The sequence below is a fragment of the Miniopterus natalensis genome, chromosome 8 (genome assembly GCF_054644295.1).
Source record: "Miniopterus natalensis isolate mMinNat1 chromosome 8, mMinNat1.hap1, whole genome shotgun sequence".
NCBI classification, from domain to species: domain Eukaryota; kingdom Metazoa; phylum Chordata; class Mammalia; order Chiroptera; family Miniopteridae; genus Miniopterus; species Miniopterus natalensis.
The window spans coordinates 38,445,935-38,463,560 of NC_142088.1; the positions used below are offsets into that span (position 1 = coordinate 38,445,935).

The 17,626-nt window shown below is 53.7% G+C and overlaps 2 protein-coding genes across 2 annotated transcripts; both read right to left on the reverse strand.

Moving 5' to 3' along the window:
* Window positions 1-5,789: 5,789 nt before the first annotated feature.
* HOXD8 (homeobox D8) lies at window positions 5,790-8,230 on the reverse strand. The gene is made up of 2 exons (XM_087819410.1): window positions 7,638-8,230; window positions 5,790-7,260 (listed from the first exon to the last, which is right to left on the reverse strand). The coding sequence occupies exons 1-2, from the start codon at window positions 8,191-8,193 to the stop codon at window positions 6,968-6,970; spliced, it is 849 nt and encodes a 282-aa protein (XP_087675536.1). The 5' UTR covers window positions 8,194-8,230; the 3' UTR covers window positions 5,790-6,967.
* A 5,341-nt stretch (window positions 8,231-13,571) lies between these two features.
* On the reverse strand, window positions 13,572-15,855 carry HOXD9 (homeobox D9). The gene is made up of 2 exons (XM_016225088.2): window positions 14,857-15,855; window positions 13,572-14,517 (listed from the first exon to the last, which is right to left on the reverse strand). Exons 1-2 carry the CDS (start codon window positions 15,587-15,589, stop codon window positions 14,276-14,278), a joined length of 975 nt encoding a protein of 324 aa, XP_016080574.2. The 5' UTR covers window positions 15,590-15,855; the 3' UTR covers window positions 13,572-14,275.
* Window positions 15,856-17,626: the final 1,771 nt, after the last annotated feature.

The window sequence follows — 17,626 nt, forward strand, 5'->3', positions numbered from 1 at the left end:
CCAGGGCCCTGATTTTCAGTATCTAATGCTTTTTACCAATATGAAAGACTAATCTCAAAAGCCATTTTACCATATAGAAAAATGCAGTAGCTACAAAATACGGACATTCCAAATTAAAAAATCACTCGGAGCTTCTTACTTGTGAGTGATCATAGTTAGTGATCCATGACAATTCCGCAGACGTCAACTGGCCACGAATCGTGGCCCTCCATTTTGAAACTAGCGTGATTCCATCGTTAATTACTAAAAATATACCTTTCTACAAAGATGTCATTTATTGTTTAGAAATGCTTTTGCGGCCAAGACGGTTACACTGGAATATCTGGGGAAACATTAAGTTAGATTTTGCCGCTGGGTGCTTTGAAGATCATACTCGGCCATGCGCAGGTCCACGCCATGCGCAATGCGGCAGAATGTCCAAAGGTTTTCACATTTCAAAACATGTCCATGAGTAAGTGGGCAATAGGATTTGAGAACTACATTCTCAAGAACTACATTCTACCGTTCAAAATCTGTGGGAGAAAATTGCATTCTTTTTATTCTGCAAAGATTTTCTTTTGACTCATAGTGTTTCGGTTCAGTAATTTTGAAGTAGAGGGGAAATGTTGCTATAGAATATTGATTTGTAAGCAAAAAAACCACAAAACCCCACAACACGACAGTACATCTAGATAGCAAAATATCTACCCTTTTCCTACCCTGGCAAATAAGAAACATACTCGATGTTTGAACATACAGATGCTTCGCATTTCTGAAATGTCTGATTGGTTTTCTACCCAAGCCCTGCACCAGATTTCCTGATTCTACAACCTCCCTCCAAATGCATCCATTTTGTGACATAAAATAATCCAAATTCACCTTTCAAATTATTAGGTGTGGGAGGAATCTTTCTTGAGTTGTTACAAGAATTCACTAAGAACTACAAAACCGTTTAAAATATTTAAAATTCCATCTCATACACAAGGCCCAATAAACCATAAATCCCAGAAATTAATCAGTATCACCCACCAAAAGCCTAAATTAACAAACCGAGCACATCCTAGGTACACAGAAACCAACCCACCCCCACCCCAAACCCCAACCCTCAAAAAACACCTGTTTGCCTCCCGGATACCTCTGACCACAGAACACTCCTCTGTACTACATATAGCGCCTTAGGGGCCCCCAGCAAAGCTGAGACATCCAAGAACCATCTACACACTCTCCCCAGGGTGGGGGTTGTGGGGCTCTCCATCAGGCAGTGGGATCCAGTCTGCCAGTATCCGCCTCTAGCAATCTCCGGAGGAAATGGGGCTTCCCCTGGACTTCTGAGCTCAGCCGGACCCCACCCCGGGACCCCCAGGGACGCCCACTCCGAGACGGGGTGGTTAGGGAGCGGGGGGCACAGCCAGCCAAGCCCAGGTCTGGGGGCGGTGTAGGAGGTCGGGCAGGGCTGGCCGGCGCCCGAGGGGGTGGGCGCCTCGAGCTTCCTCCTCGGTGGCAGGGCTCGGGGCGTCGGGAGGGACGGCTCTTACCCGGAGGCTGCCGAGCTGGAGGCGGGGGCCGCCGGGGAGGCTGCTGTAATCCATCGGGCGCCGCCCGCCGCGCGCTCCGGGCGGCCGGGGCCCGCTGGGGTCCGAGCGCGAGCCTCGTCGGAACCGCGACGCTCGGCCCCCGGGCGGCCGGCTGCGCCCCGCGGGCATCGCCGGCGCCGGCGGGGCTTCGGCGCCTGGGGCTCCTTCCGGGCTCTCCCGCCCGCGGGCTCCCCGCGGCTCCGGAGGCCGCGGCCGCGCGCCCGAGCGAAGCGCCGGGCGGGTCGGGCACCCGGCGGGAGCCGAGGCCGCCGCGGAGCCCGCACTCCCGCAGCCGGCGACTGTAGCCCACCTCTGCGGAGACAAAGGTTAGAAAAAGAGGGGGTGAGGCTCCAGGAAGGCAGAATGCGGGGGGGAAATTCGCCTGGGAAATCAGGAAAAAGGCCGTGAAGGCGAGCGACGCCTGCACATGACCAGCCGCAGCCAATGACGACCGCAAATAGGTCATAAAAAGGTCTATTACCAAGTTGTAAATTTTCTTCAAACAAAAAGGAATTTACTGCAATTCCTTGCGGATTTTGCACGTACAGCTCGCAAGCGCCATGTTTTTTCCTCTCTTTCTCTCTTCTCTCCTCTTCTGCTCTCCCCCCCCCCCCCCGTGTCCCTCGCCCCGACCCTGCCGGGCTCCCCTCTCCTTCCCCTCTCCCTCCGCCCCTCCTCCTGGGGACTTCTCCCTCCGCGTCCTGCCCTCGGCTCTCGCCGCCTCCTGCCCCCGCGGCTCCTGACTCTCACCTCCTCCAGGAGTCCTCTTCCCGTCCGCTCGGCGCGGCGCACTGTGCAGGCGGCACGAGCGCGGCGCCCCGGCGACGCCTCCCTCCCGCTCTCCTCTTACCCTCTGGGGGGCACTGGGCTTCTCTTCCCCTCGCCTCGCCGGAGGCCCGCGGGGAGGGGGCCAAGCCCTTTGGGTTTTGCCCCTCTCACCTCCTGGCAAGCCGTTGCCAGTGGTCCTGCGCAGAAAACCGGGACCTGCAGGCCGAGGAATCGCACTCTCCTCTCTAGCCCCTCTCCAACATAAATTGGGTCCACCCCATTTCTTGGGGTTTCTGCGGTAGGAGAGTCACCAGCCAACTCAAAAACTGGTTTAGATACTTGTCAACTCCAAAAATAACAGCTTGAGCTCCCAATGCCTGGCCTTTATCTCGGCAGAAACATCCTTCTGGTCAGTTCTGGGTTAGAGGAGCAGCAGTCTTTCTGGATCCCCTCTGAAACCTCTTGCTTTAAGTCTCCCCTAAGTGCAGTTCTAATTTCTATGGAATTTAATTCTAGTTCCTCTCCTCTTCTCCCGCCACCCCCCCCCCCCAAATGTTTGTCCATTGAAAAGCCTGCTCAATACAACATCGAAGAGGAGAGAGGCTTCATTTACTCAGGAAAAGAACAACTCCCCTGTTTCAGCCTCAGAAAAGAGGTCAATTTCCTTCAAAGGCGGGAGTCACATTCCCTTTGCACTTCTGATAGGAGCTGCTCCAGTGAAACTCAGCTGAAAGTAAATGTTTCTGGCTAGTTCTAGCATTCCCCTCATCATTAATGCACGGGCATGGCCATCGAGGCTTCAGAACCTGCCTGAAAGAGGTGACTCCTTCCCCTCATCCTTTCAAGGACACTGTCTTTGGACTTCTAGTAATATGTTTGTAAATATTTGCATTGGACGACTATGTGTAAGTTCTCTGCTGTTAACATCCTCACACCCAGTAAGTACCTAAGTGTATGTGCACCTAAGCAGGAAGTGCATAGCACCCTCTGGAGCAGGCCATTTGTATTTCTTGAAAAAGTTCAGATGACCTTGGATGTTTCTGATTAAAGGACTTCTGTTGCCATCTGTCAGCAAAAGTCATATTCTTTCTGGAAAAGGTCAGTGGGTTTTAACTTTTTTGGAGGGAACCGTAACAGCAGCCAGGGTTCTTTAAAATGTTCTCTCTTCCCGTCCACCCCCAGATGCCCAAGGATTCAGCAAACACTGGAGAAGCACAGGACACAAGCTTGAGTGTGAAATAGCAATACATTCTCCACTGAAAAATAATAAAACAATGTTTTTAATTATACAGGAAAATGGGGCAAGTTGTTGGGCCATCCCAAGCTGGAACACTTTACATCAGTCTATTCATATGGAACTCAATAGATTGTTCAGTTCTAAAATTTTCTGATAAATAATCTCAATGGTCAGTTTTCCTCTCCCCTTCTACTCAAGTGAAAACAGAGCTTTATGGCCTTCCTTTTCAACTTGGGGAAGAAGAGCTGGGAAAAGACTCTTTGCAAAAAGGCAGCCATATTTGTACTTCTTCCCCCAGTGCACAGATAAGGGATGTGCTGGGCTTTGTGGAATGTCACAAAATGGCAATCCCTAAACCGACTTTTCGCTAGGAACCATTGAGACCCGCACCCTCTTTTGTTTGTTTCTGGTCCTTGCAAACAAAGAACCTAAATCACTAAGAAGGCTTGGTTCTTTCATTTAATGTTAACATTAGAGTGTCCTATTTTCTCTAAACGGTTTACAAACCTCTCTAAGCAGATTCCCTAAGCAGTACAGTGAAGAGGAGCAGTTGCCTTGGTCTGCAAAGGGTTCTCCGAGGCTTATGCAAATTTCTGCAGCAAAAGACGTTGGCTCAGTTGCCGCAACCCCCGTATGTTAACAGATTTTAGCCAATTAGAAGGGAATCTTCTGCACTCGTCACTGCGAGTCTGTCTGCATGAAATACCATGATGGGCAGTTTCTAGCCACTATAAAATAGAAGGTGGTGAGTGTGCGTGATGTGTAATTCCCCAAGCTCTTTCTTTGGAGACAAATCTACGATTTTCTTAGCTACAAAAGGAAACATACATACTGACATTTATTTATTTATTACCAACACTTTCTGCACATGTGTAATCTATGTGTATGTACAAATCCACCAAATATATACCCAAAATTATCAAACTTATATAAGTACAAATACTCTCAAATACACCACAAATTGCAACAGTTTTTCTCCTGTACATGAGCTACGATTTTACCATGTGGTTAGGGGAACGATGGGGCCAGAAGGTACAGCCCTTCCAGAGCAGCACAGAATGCAGAGGAGGTAAGGACATTTTTACTCCCCTTCCTTCCTTATTTCCACATCCATCCACACACCAGGACCTCCACCTAAGAGTCTTGCCCAAATCAGTGGCTCTAAAAGTGATATTTGGGGAGTACTCTTGGGTGGGGAAAAAGCAAATTTTGCTAATAGAGGAGTCCCTTAAATGGAGGGCAGCTGGAGTTTAGCCAGTACCAGTCTCTGGCCAGCTTACCGCTACCCCCACCACACACACAGGCTGTTCCCTAGTCACGCTTTCAGGCACTTGGCATCCTTGCTCTTTATCAGCCAACAGCAGTCTCAGGCAGCACACAGAGCAAAATGTTTCCAAATCCAGCATGCACGTTTGCAGCTGTCTCCTCTCCTGCAAATGTTTCTTAAGCCGCAAGCCACCCATGACTTAAAATTGTCTTTCCTGGCTCAGGTCAGCGAATGCCACAGCCACGGTCTCTTCCCTGGATAGAAAGTCAGGCGGTAATTCGGCTCTGGCCCAATCAGTGACAACATTTCCCTGGTCCTTGAAGTGGAAAGGAGGTGATCCAGTCCTAATACTATAGAATTCAATTTCCTTACCTGTGCCATAAATGCCACTCTGAAAATTAAAATGTACCTCTTTAAAAATAAAGGCATCTAGAAAAGGCAGAGAACTCTTCAATGTCTACCTGACAAAGTTGCTTTCCCTTTTGAGGGGGAAATGTTAGTTTACTTCAATTTCTTCTCTTTTCTCCCGCCTCTTCCCCCCCTCCTCTTCTCTCATAAAATGGCAGCTGCAGGAGCAGCCTCAAATGGAAATCTTGTTAATAAGAGCCCAAACCCCAGCATCAGTGTGGGCTCAGCAGAATAAGCTGTGGTGTAACCTGGACTCTGGGTCGTCCCCCACTGGGCCTACAACTAGAGTCCTTTGTGAAGTTCAAAGCTTTCACAGTATCTTAGCAAGGTTATTTAGAGCAAGATGAAGCTGGGGTAGCCTAGTCAGCCCTCTCTGGAATGAAAGAGACCTCCCCCCACCCCCACATTTATTTATTTTTATAGCATGTAACCCCCACCTCTTTTTTTTTTTAAATCAAATAGGAGCTTTAGCAGGACATTGCCTTCATGTAAGCAAAGGCAATTGTTCCCAACTCAGGAAAAGGGTTATTTGCGGCGCTCAAAGACACTAGCTCTAGAAAAAGATTCATTTCTTTATTAAGGAGCTGGCTATGTTCTGGGGCGGCTGTTTACACTTGGATTTTTCTGCATTTGCTCCCAGTGCTCGTTTCAAATAGGTGAGGGCATCCTGGAGAACAACAGAGGACGTACCAACCGACATCTGAGACGCACACAGTAAGTTGGCTCAAAATGGGCGTGCAAACAGAGAGAAGGGAATACAAATAAATATGGCACCTACTCAAAAAAAAAAAAGGGCGGGGGAGAATCACAGTGGCAGCCACAGCATTGAGACCTAGCAGTTTCAGTCGATACCAAATGCAATTCAAAATAAAAGCAAGCTTTAAAAGGAGAAGCATTCCACAAAGCTACTTGCCAGAGTGAAAAATTAATGAATGAAAATGTTATAACTGGCTTTTCAAGTATTCACTCACTCTAGATTATTAAGTTGCCATATTTGTATAGACTATAGAAAAATTATTAAATGTCAACGTTGACATTGCCCTGAAACTTTTGTCACTGGCACAACATTTTCCCCAAGTTTAAGGAAGCTGCAGAGCCGGGACTACACATTACTCTCTTCAGTTAACATGTGCTTTTCAAATATTTGGCCCAGACTCTTCCCAGAGATACTACATTTACAAAATAAAGAAACCTCTTAGGAGTAAACAAAAGGCACCTGAACCATTATTATAAAAGCAGAAAGAAAAATACATAAATAATACACTTTAATCAAATAAAATAAAGTAAATATTCTGCAGGCATAATTTTTTTAAAAAAATTAATAAGACTTCTTTTAATTTACTCACCATAAAGAAAAGATTTAAAATGTTCAAGTGCACTTGTTTGATTAATAAAGCGTTTTATATTCAATTACTTAGTGCTAATCATTAGGAAGTTTACGTTGTCGAGGCAAATCACCAGCTCAGGCATTAAAAACTACCGTTATAAAAAGTTCGCTATAAAGTCAGCATCAAGTTACCCTTACATAGGACAGCTCGAGGGCCGTTCCCATGTGATACAAGAAACCCTCTTAAACACCCAAATCCCTCTCAAAGCCCAGAAACCTCAAGAGCAGTGACATGAAGGTACTTGAGACACAGGTACAGTCCTTCCTACAAAGAAAATGGGTGGCGTCCACCAGCATATGTTGATCGTTAGCTTTAACAGTCTGTGGTAAAATTTTAAAGGCAGACGTTAATGCGCGGGGCCTTCAGTCCTGTCTCCCCCCGGCTCCCCGGCCTCCTCGGAGGCCCCCCCCTTCCCCTCCTGCCGGGACGCCGGGAACTTGTCCCTGTTGTTCTCCTTTTTCCACTTCATCCTGCGGTTCTGGAACCAGATCTTCACCTGCCTTTCGGTGAGGGCTAGGGCGTGGGAAACCTCGATTCTCCTCTTTCTCGTCAGGTAAGGGTTAAAAAGGAATTCCTTTTCCAACTCGAGGGTTTGGAAACGACTGTAGGTTTGTCTTCCCCTTCGTCTACCAGGAGCTGCTGATTAAGACAAACAAACAAAACAAAACAAAAAAGGGAAAAGAAGAGGAAAATAAACGTTTTGACATGGCCCGGTGTCCCCGCAGGTGGCGAGGTCTCCGGCGCGGGCTGGGGCGGGACACACGCCCCTCCAGCTCGGAGCCGCGCCCGCGCCCGCGCCCGGCCGCCGCGGTGCTCGCGCCCGGCGCGTCCGGGTCCTCGGTCCGCGGCTCTACTTTAAGGGAGAAAGTCTGTGTCCCTTCACGAGGAAGAGCCACTGGAGCAACACAGGAGGAAACGGAGAGGGAGAGGAAAAGGGGTTTTAAAGGAGAACGTGAGATGAAGGCAGATTTCTCCCGCTCTCCCCGCTTTAAAAAAAAAAAAAAATGCATCCCAACCTTGTGGTCTCATCCAGGGAAACATTTGAGAAGGAGACGAGCTCTGATTTAAGTGGTCTGGGTCCTCGCCAATATTACCACTGGACGATTTACAGTCAGGATATTGTACCAGCTCGGCCTCTTGCTGGGTCGTAAAAATCGGCTGTCTCTGTAAGTTATCGTATCCGTAAAACTTCGCGGGCTCCCCGTGACAGGCGACCCCGCCGCAGGGGGGAGGCGGCGGGTGCGGAGGAGGAGGGGGCACGGCCTGGTAGGCGGCGGCCGGGCTGCCCCCGCCGGCGTGGTAGTAGTCCTGGCCGGGGCCCAGGCCGCCCCCACCACCGCAACCCGGCCCCGCGGGCGGCGGCGACGGGTGCGGGTGCGCGTGCGCCTGCGGGGGCGCGTGCGGGAAGCCGGCGGCGCTGTTGCCATAGAGCTGCAGGGCGGCGGCGTGGCGGCCGCCGACCTCGGGCGCGAAGTGACAGTCGTAGTAAGTGGGATTGATGGCCTCGCCCGCCGCGGCCGCGGCCGCCGCCTTGTACTTGGAGTACAGCGGGTTCACGAAGTACGAGCTCATCGGGGCGGCGGCCCGGGCGCGGAGGAGCCGGCGGGGAGCAGAGGGGAGCGCGCCTCGCGCGGCCGCTCCGCCGCGGGGGCCTCTGGGGCCGCTGCTCGCGCCGCCGGAGCCGCCCGCCCGCCCGCGCGTCGCCTCAGAGGCTCGGCAGCCGCGGGCGCTCGGTTACTGGGCGCTCATGCCCGGCTCCGGCCCCCGCCGCCTCGGCCTCCGCCGCCTCCCCGGTGGGTCGCGGGCCTCGCCCAGCCCCGCGCTCCCTGCCCGCCCGGCCTCTCCCTGCGCGCGCTGGCTCGGCCGCAATATAATCGCCGACGCCCCGGGTGACCTGCCCTGCTGCCTCCACTGTTTCCTCTCAGGCACCAGGCGGCCCTCTGCGCACCGGGACAAGAAAAAAAGTGCGCCCGGCCCACGGGGACACTCTTTGGCTTCGACTTACAAACCCCCCGCTCTGGAGGGAAAAGGAAAAAAAACACCCTCTGCCGTCGCCTCCTCTCACCTCGCCCCCCCCGCGGCCCCCTCCCACCGCTCTCGCCGCCGCCGCCGAGGCTGCCGCCCCGGTGCGCCCCGGCGAGGCATTTTCGCACCACGCCACTGCGCGGAGCCGGAGCGAGATGGAGGCGATAACCGCGCGGAGGGATCCGCGGAGGCGACAGCGCCGCTGCCGGCCGGACGCCTCACGCTGCCCGGGAGATGCCTCCGCCGGCCTTAAAGGGGGCCCATAAAGCCGCGGCACTGCCAAGGGCTCGCGGTGCCCCCGGGGCGCCGCGGAAATTTGGGCCGCGGCCAGCCGGGCGGGGGCGTAGCAGAACCTTACACTTGGGGGGAGGCAGGGAGGCCACTCCCAGGAGGCTGCAGAGCAAATGACTCTCACCCGGCCCCTGGAGCAGACCCGCAGAAGTTGGCCGTGGCTTTTGCACCTCTGCACACGTGGGCGCAGCCCAGGGAACATGGACAAGCCGTGTGGACTGACCGGACCGTACTTTTTGGGTTAAGTCCTATCCAAGTAGTTTGATTAAAGGCCACAAGGGTGACCCCAAAACCTGGTATCATCAAAGCGAATCGAAGTCCTTTTCCAGCCGAGCAGGCCTTGTGGAAATGAGATGTACATTTACCCTTGACGCACTGCACGCCTGGCTGAGGCTCCCAGGTTAATTGATATTTAATGGAAATCATGCCCATGAATATAGTTTCCATCATTTCACCCTTGATAGACGTCAGCACCAGGCGCAGGGGGGAGGCTGAAGAATGTGGGGAGGGAGGCATTAGCATTTCTGAGGGAGTCCGTAGAGAAGCGGGCAGAAATGTTCCGAGGCGGGAAGGAGGACTCCCGTTGGGGTGCGTGGTGTTTCCTCGGGCAGGACGCGCGGCTCCCGGGTCTCAGCCCCGGTGTGGAGCGGACCAGGGCAGGCGGTGGCCCCGGGCGGATCACGGGGGGCCGACGCCCGCGAGTCTCTCCCCCGCCACCCCCCCAGTGCGACTGGGAGCTGGCCTTGAGCTCGCGCCGGTTGCAGGCAGCTGCGGGCGGCGCCCGGCTCCTGCTAACGATTCTGGTTCGTCCCCCAAGCCTGCGCAATTGCTGCCGAGAGCGGGCGCCCTGCTCGGCTTTCAGTTACTCATTTTTCCAAAAGAAAAGAAAGACGAGGCTCATCCTGGCTTGTGAGTGATGAGAAAGACAAACACCCCGAGCCAAATGTGAATCGCAAAGACGAAGGTCGCTCTGAAGCTGCCTGGAATTGCACCACCAACAGTCTCTCCCCTACATTTTCTCCCCCCCCCCCTTCTACTCCCGTTTTAATGTCCAATAAATGTGATAGGTCTGTCAGTGAGTTTTCCCTCGCCTACTCGGCCTTTTTCGTGGGTTCTATGGGGGACCCAGCCCCTTTCCCTTGGGGATAATCCATTGCTGTAAGGGCGCCAGGCCCACGGGCCTTGGATATCAACCTCCAAAACTCTGAGCCCATCAAGGATGCTCCCGCTAATGCTGAAACACACCACGCGAGCTTTTCAGGCCAAATGCAAATCTCTAAAAAACCCAGGTCGCTCGCAAAGGCGCAGCAGGCCAGGGATTTCAACTACCCCCGACTCCTTGTGGGTTCCCCAGCCTGTGAGTGCGATCCCGAGGTCAGTCCGGGTAGACTGAATATCATATTTTGCAAATGGAGACAATAAGGTCGAGATGGAAAGGAAGGCATAACAGGGTAATGTCTAAGACTCTCAATTGTTTTTACAGGGAATGACTGGAAATGGTTAAGGCAAACCGATTGCTAATAAACCTCCAGATGATAAAGGCATCCTTTAGTTTTTAAATTAGCAGACTGGAGGAGACTCTCGTTGTGGGGGTGTTGGAGGGTAGCTGTTTGTTTGTGTTTGTTTTCTGTCGGTTATCGCCAGGTAAAACCTACTTTAAATCCTAAGGCAAACGAACGGATTCTGACAGTTAAAGATTTGTACTTCAACCTTGCAAATATCCAATTAAAAGAGTATTATTTTTAACAAAGCCTTGAAACTAATGTCGCAGTTGTGCCTTTTTCATTTGTTTGGCGTGTGTGCATTTGGGTGTTTAAACACTGGATAAAAGAGTGGGTTTGGAATGGGATGGAGAAAAAGAAGAGCGAGCCCAGATCTCAATAATGCAGGGAATCTTCTAGAACAATGTGATTCCTAGGGGTGAAAAAGAAACACGAATACTACAAAATTCATTTCTATACATTCTGGCCTAATTAAGAAAACATTACAACACAACATTTCCTCCTAGGACAAAAAACTTAGTTTTTCTTTCAAGCATTTTGTTTATAATCGAATGGGAAAAGAGCACGATTAACTTGGTCAATAAAGATCTATGCCTTTACCACTTCTGTTTTGATAGAATGCCTTAACTTACCATAACGCTTATAGTTTCAGCAGTGGCATAGTCCAAATTTTCTGAAATCCTGACCAAGCCAAAATTTTATCCCTAACAACACGACTGCAGAACTTAATGGTGCACATTGTTTCTTTTTTTGTTAAACTTATTCTAATTTGGAATTAAAAATAAGATTGTAAGTATTTTTTAATCAAAGCCTTCCTCTACCACAACTCCAACTTTACGAGATCACAAAATGGAGCAACGGCGCTCTCTAGTGGCCAAATGCCACCTCCAGCCGACGGAGCTTGACTTCCCTTTATTGGACTCAAACCAATTTCAATCTAGTTCTTCACTTTGACTGGGACTTGGATCGCTGAGACTAATAATGCTTTATCCCTTTGATTGTCAACAAATCAAGTGCAGCAAACAGGGGCTGCTAAATGCCAAATAGTTTTTGTGCTCCCAAGAGCTTCCAGTAGGGTCTTTTTCAAAAGTTTCCAACCCTTCTTTTGCCAGACACAGTAGGTTCTCATTCTGTAATCACTCACAATTATAGGATAAACTAGATTTAACAAAAATCACAACTTTCTAAATATCAACTGCAAAAGGATTTTTTTTCCCAGAGAAGCCAGGAACTTAAAAAACTAAGAAAATATACGTTAATTTTGTTTTGTTTTGTTTTGTTTTTCTTTTAAAGCTGTTACTCTTAGCGTTAAATCATGATGTATTTGCTATTTTAATTTTATAATTTTAATGCTCTAGGTTTCACTGAGCAATGGGGTGGGGAAACAAAATTTAAAACTTTTTGCTAGATTTCTGAGTGGTTGTCTGGAAAGGCCTTGGTGGGCCTGTGTTTATTGGATCGTGTATGCACAATAAATGAGATTTTAAATTTATACCAAAAGTCATCACAGAATTAAATGAACTGACTAAATACTCCACTGGAAAAAATTTTTTTAAAGTAAAGAATTTAATCAGCTTTAGGTGTTTCCTGTGAGATTAATCTTTCTCATTTTTCAAAAATGCTTTCCTCCTACTCAGCAGTAGCTATTATATTTTCTATAAGCAAATAGATATAATTTCCAACAATATTTCTGCTGCAAAGTCTGGAGTGGAGGGCCAGATATTTTTTGTAAAAAGGCATTTAAGTAACTTGATTTTTACCCAACCACCATTTGGCCGGGAGACCCTCAGCCTGAGTAAATGACCCAAGATCACTAACTCCCCCACCCCCGAATAAAAGGCCGCTTTAAAAACAAACTAGAAAGAGCAAGCTAGATCGCGGCCATAGTCAAATACTATAAAGAGCCACCCACCGTAGGCTAATTCTAATACCCAGACCATTTTTAAAATCAGAAATACATCCTTTCCTCCTTCCCATCCACACACTTTTATTTCCTAGGTGCTCACACCTCACCCGGGGCTCCCAGGCCCCTGCCTTGCGGGTCCAACGCGGTCTTGTTTATATTTTATTGTCCAGATTTTAAGACCCAGTTTTTGTCTGCATTTTTCCTTTTCTCCTACAAACACAAACATCAAAATGAGACGGTTTCAAAGCGAAGCGCCGGGCGCGTCGTAAACTCATTACCTCCAGACGTCTCGCCGGCGGGATGGCTTTATGACACCTTGGCTCTTCCTGTTTTCAAAGAGCCCTAGGTACCGGGTTGGCCGCAGGGGCGGGGGTGCGCAGCACCTTCTGCCGGATCTGGGCCTTGGCTTTCCCTCCCTCCCCGCCTTCGCTTTTCCTTAAAGTCCCCTCTTTCATCAGGACCCCCCCCCCCCGCCCCCCAAACCCTCTGCCATTGCCCCCGCCTTCCGCCCTGCCCGGGAGGCCCGGCGCCGAGCCTCTCGCGCCTGCAAAAGCTGCGCTGAGCCGGGGCCCTCACTCACAATGACCTTCATTTTAGCCCCTGACTGCGGCCCTCAGAGGGCCTCGCCGGGAGCGACACGCACGCAGAAACCGGGCTGGGGGAGGAGGCGGGGGAGGCGGCTGCGGGAGAGAGCCTTGACCATTTTGATCTGCTAGGGTCACTTTGGGGCTCCAGTGGGGAGGGGTGGGAGCTCACAGCCCGACCGGCTAGGGCCTCCCGGAGTCAGCCGGCCTGCCGACTGAGGAGGTGCTCTGGGGTGCGGAGTTGGCCTTTCCCTTGTTCGTGGGGGTGGGGGTGTCAATGGCTGGGACTCCTGGAGCAGAGGGAGACAAGGGGTACTGTGTGCCAAAGGCCCAGCGAGAGGGTGCCTGGCTTCTGGGGCTCTGCGGCTCCTCTGGGCACGGATGCGAGGCTGACACTGGGTCCAGGGCGCAGAGTTTGCCGAGGTGCTGGAAGCAAACTGGGGGAGGAACCAGCCGCCAAGGGCCACCCAGGTGCTGTGCTCTAGGCTGGGTCTACCCACACAGAGGGGGACTGGGAGGCACATCAGAGAGGCCGCTGAGGCGGTAGGGCCCCAGGGATGGGGGAGACGTCCAGTGAGGGTGACATTTTGCAGAGACAGAGAAAGCAGGCACACAGCGTTCAGGGCCAGCGTCTGGGCTCCATTTGATCAGGTCAGCATTTATTGGTAGGAAGCGGTAATAACATTTACAACTGGTCCTCAGGCAGGAACCGGGAGGGCCTACACCCGCGGCTGCCCACGCGAGCCGAGCTCCCCCGGGGACGGCGGCTCCTCCGGTGCACTGAGAATCACCCATCCCAGCCCCACTGGAGGCTCGGGCCCCTCTCTCGGCCTCCTTCCAGGTCTCAGTCAAGGGCCCGCGGGCTCCCCAGGAAAGGGGCTTTTCAAAACCGTTGGGCTACCCGGCCGGGGCCTCTTCGGGCCTCCGCATGTCGTCGGCTGCCTTCATTCTGAGAAGTGAGGCGCGTGTGGCCCCCGCTTGAGCAGCGCTAGGGGCTCAACGACAGCGCTTTTCAGAAACACGGGGGACATTTACGAAGGAGAGAGCTGCTCCAGCCCGCGTGCACTCACAAAATACAGCATTTCCTAAGGAACCAACAGGGGCGGGAAAGGGAGGGCTAGGGGCAGGGAGAAACCCCAAAGTCACTCGGTTTCTCCAACACATAAGCGAGCAAATACAGAGTCCCCCCCCCCAAATACCTCACAGAGACCAACCACACAGTCACTTCTACCTAAAAACAGGGTAAAATGTCCGAATCGCTGGAGAGTTTCTGGAAATCAAGCCCCCACAAAGAAAACCCCCACCGCCTGCGCAGAGCGGAGCGGTCCTGCCGGCGCCTCGCGGGGTCAGTCTCCTTTGGGGCATTTCTCTTTACTCATCTTTTTCATTTTCATCCTGCGATTCTGGAACCAGATTTTAACTTGTCTCTCTGTGAGGTTTAGAATCCTTGCCACCTCGTAGCGCCGGTCCCGGGTGAGGTACATGTTGAAGAGGAATTCCTTCTCCAGCTCCAGCGTCTGGTATTTGGTGTAGGGACAGCGCTTTTTCCGGGTGGAGCGAGCGTGGATCCAGTTGGCGGCGGGGTTGTCTGTGCAGAGGGGGGTTCGGAGAAGGGGAGCGGAGGGGAGGTGGAGAGAGGCGACAGGGTGGGGGAAGAGAGGTCGTTAAATTAATTTCACCGAGGATGGTCGCTTTTCACAACTTGGGGGAATTATCATAAAAGGCCTCCGTGCCCGCGCCCGTCCGCCGCGCCCGCCGCGCGCCCGGGGTAGGTGGTTATGGGGAGCTTTTTTATGGATGCGTGTTGCTCACCGAGCCCAGGGTAGGCGGCTAGACGTTTTTATAGGTTAGTAAAACTATCAGTTTTGCACATTCGAGCCTTACAGGTTTCAGCAATAAATCAGGGGGCAATTTCTTTTGCACTTACTTGGGTCAAGTTGCTGCGGCGGCGGCTGCGGATGCTGCTTCTCCTCCTTCAGCGGGCAGCCCGGGCTCGGGTGGTCGCCGCGCGCCGAGGGCTCCGACGGGCCGCCGGCCGCCGCCGCGCCCCCGGCCGCCGCCTTGTCCCGTAGGAACGAGCCGCCCGGGAACTCGGGGTCGCCGCTCCCCGGGGACTCGCGGGCCGCCGAGCACTCAGTCTGTTTGGAGGAGGAAGGCGAGGAAGTGGCGGCGGCCGCAGGGGTCGGGGCCGCTCCGGTTTCAGGCTTAATCCCGTAGTGGCGCCTGCTGGGTGGCCCGCCGGGGCCGGGGCCGGGGCCGGGGCCGGGGCCGGGGCCGGGGCCGGGGCCGGGGCCGGGGCCGCCGCCGCCCGCGCCGCCCGGGAAGCCGGGCAGCGGCTCCATCCAGGACCGCACGTAGCGGCCGGGCTCGGAGGCGGCGGCGGCCAGGGGCGGCGGGGGCACGTACGGGTGGTAGAGGCCGCTCATCGCCGCCGCCGGGGGCTGGGCGGGCACCGCGGACCACGAGGCGGAGAACACGCTCGACTTAGGGGCAAAACTACACGAGGCAAACTCGGCGGCGGCCGGGCCGTCGGCCACACCTGCGGGCCTGCCCTGCGCGCCGGGCCCGGGCGGCCCGAAGCGCGCGGCGAACGCCTCGTCGCCCTCATGGCCTATGAGCGAGTCCACGTAGTAGTTGCTGAGGGTGCCACTGGAGGACATGTTGAGGCGCCGCGCGCTCCCACCCAAGGTTACACTGCCCGCCGCGGCGCCGCTCCCCGCCGGCGCCCTCGCCGCCGACTAGTTCGCAGGCTGCAGCCTCCACCATTGGTCGCGCGGCCCACGTGATCATATTTACCAATACCGGGAGTAAATCAGTCCGCTAAACTGGGGGCTGCTGTGATTAAAAAAAAATCATCATCAACATAAGCGCCGCAATTAGAGCCCGCGGGTCCCGGCCCGTGCGCCCGGCTCGGCCCAGCCGAGCCCGACCGGCCGGGCGGCCACCGGGACCACACGCCTGCTGCGGTCGGAGGCGGCGCCGGGGACTATTTGTTCGCCTCCTCTCGCTGCCCTCCGTCTTTCAGTCGGGTCCGGCGCTGCCTCCCCCGGCTCCAGGGCCCCGAGCTACCAGCCGCGCGTCCTGGGATCGCCGAGCGCTTGGCCAGAGCCGGGATCGGCCGGGGCGCGCGGGGCCGGCGCCGGCCGGGCGAGCTGGCTCCGGAGGCGGCCCCCTGGCGCCGGAGGGGAGTTCTTCTCCCCGCGCCTCTCTCCCTACCCAAACCCACCCCCTCCCTACACATACCCACACACACGCTCTCACAGCTTGTCGTGTTGTTTAAAACAGGTGGAAGACCTTTGTAATGATATTATGCCTTTCAATAAAAATTTTATGAGGTGCATTTGATTATAGATTAATGTGTCCCTAATAAAACGGACGGATGGAGCAGCTCGGAGGGTCCCCCTCCCCCTACCACACTCACACACGCCCGCGCAGCCACACACACCCCCGACGTGAGGCTGAGCACACGCCGTGGCCCGACGGGTGAGCTGGGGCGGCCCGGCCCACGGGCTGGGCGCGACGGCGGCCACGGCCCAGGCTTCTGTCTGCCCTCGGGAGGGCCGGCAGGACGGCGAGTCAGAACCACGCGGACAGTGGAGGGCAGGGAGCCTTCTCTTCTCCAGGGCTGCTGCAAACGCCCTGGAAGAGAACACGCCACAGGGCAGAACCCAAATGCTAGCACAGGACCCGCTCCCGCCCGCCGCCCGACCGAGAGGCTAGCGGGAACCGCATCTCCCAAGGCAGGGCCTCTTCCCGTGGTTCCCACTGAGAGGCAGGCCTCCAAGTGGGCTCTGGAGAGGTCTTTAAAATGTCCTGGTCCTTGGGCCACTCTTTTCCCATTCCTCCCCCCTCCCCCCCAGAGGTAAAGCTGAGCAGCCTTGAATCTGAGGGAAATGCCCATTGTCACTCCCAAATCCATGGTGCAAAGCCTCGGAAGCCTGGCTGGGAGCTGAGACAAAAGCAGCCGGGTGTAGGCGGCACAGGACGTATTCCTGGCTCTACAAGTTGCCCAGCGCACCCTTGGAGGTTCACCTAGAGCCCGAGAAAGGAAGGGGGGAAATGGCTACTTATATCCTGATTGTCTTTGCCAATGGCTTTCTGATTTTGTTTCAGAGGAGCTGCCTTTGCCTGGAGCACGGTTTTCCTCTTGAGACATGGCCCCTTGTCAACAGCTAATGGCACTCCCCGCATCGTGCGGGAAACGGAAAAGTTAAAATTGCCCTCCTCCTGCCCAACCAGTGGAGGTCTGGGGCAAATAGATTTCAGCATTCTCAGCCTCGCATTCGTTGGAACTCGCCCTCTCCCGCCCCTAGGAAATAGCTCCCCTAAAAGGGTTCTTAGAACTGGGAAAGGTTCTCGGTCTTGAGAAGGAAGTTTAAAATTCTGAATAAATACGGAGCCTGCCAAAGACTCCCTGGATGAGGGCTCTAATGCGTAGAGCCTAAATAGATTATTTTTAGGAAGGGGTTTTTGTGGAGCTGCTTGAAGCTGTTGGAGACCCTTTGAAACCGAAGCACAATCTGGGGTAAGGGATTCTTTGTCAGCAATTCTCCCCAAGGCCTCTCTTTCCTTCTCCCTGGCAGAACTAGATTAAGTCTGGACTCTCTTGGGCTGAGGATCCTCCAGTACACATAGTGGTGAAGGCTGGGGTTTTCTGGGCCATGGCGGCAGCTGGAGCACTGGGCTTCATGGGAAGT

Excerpts from the sequence above, each read along its gene's own strand:
- HOXD8 (XM_087819410.1), bottom strand. The coding sequence starts at position 8,193 with ATGAGCTCGTACTTCGTGAACCCGCTGTACTCCAAGTACAAGGCGGCG. Across the intron at positions 7,261-7,637 it reads TCCCTGGATGAGACCACAAG|CAGCTCCTGGTAGACGAAGG; the intron begins GTTGGGATGCAT and ends TGTCTTAATCAG.
- HOXD9 (XM_016225088.2), bottom strand. The coding sequence starts at position 15,589 with ATGTCCTCCAGTGGCACCCTCAGCAACTACTACGTGGACTCGCTCATA. Across the intron at positions 14,518-14,856 it reads GCCGCAGCAACTTGACCCAA|ACAACCCCGCCGCCAACTGG; the intron begins GTAAGTGCAAAA and ends CCCTCTGCACAG.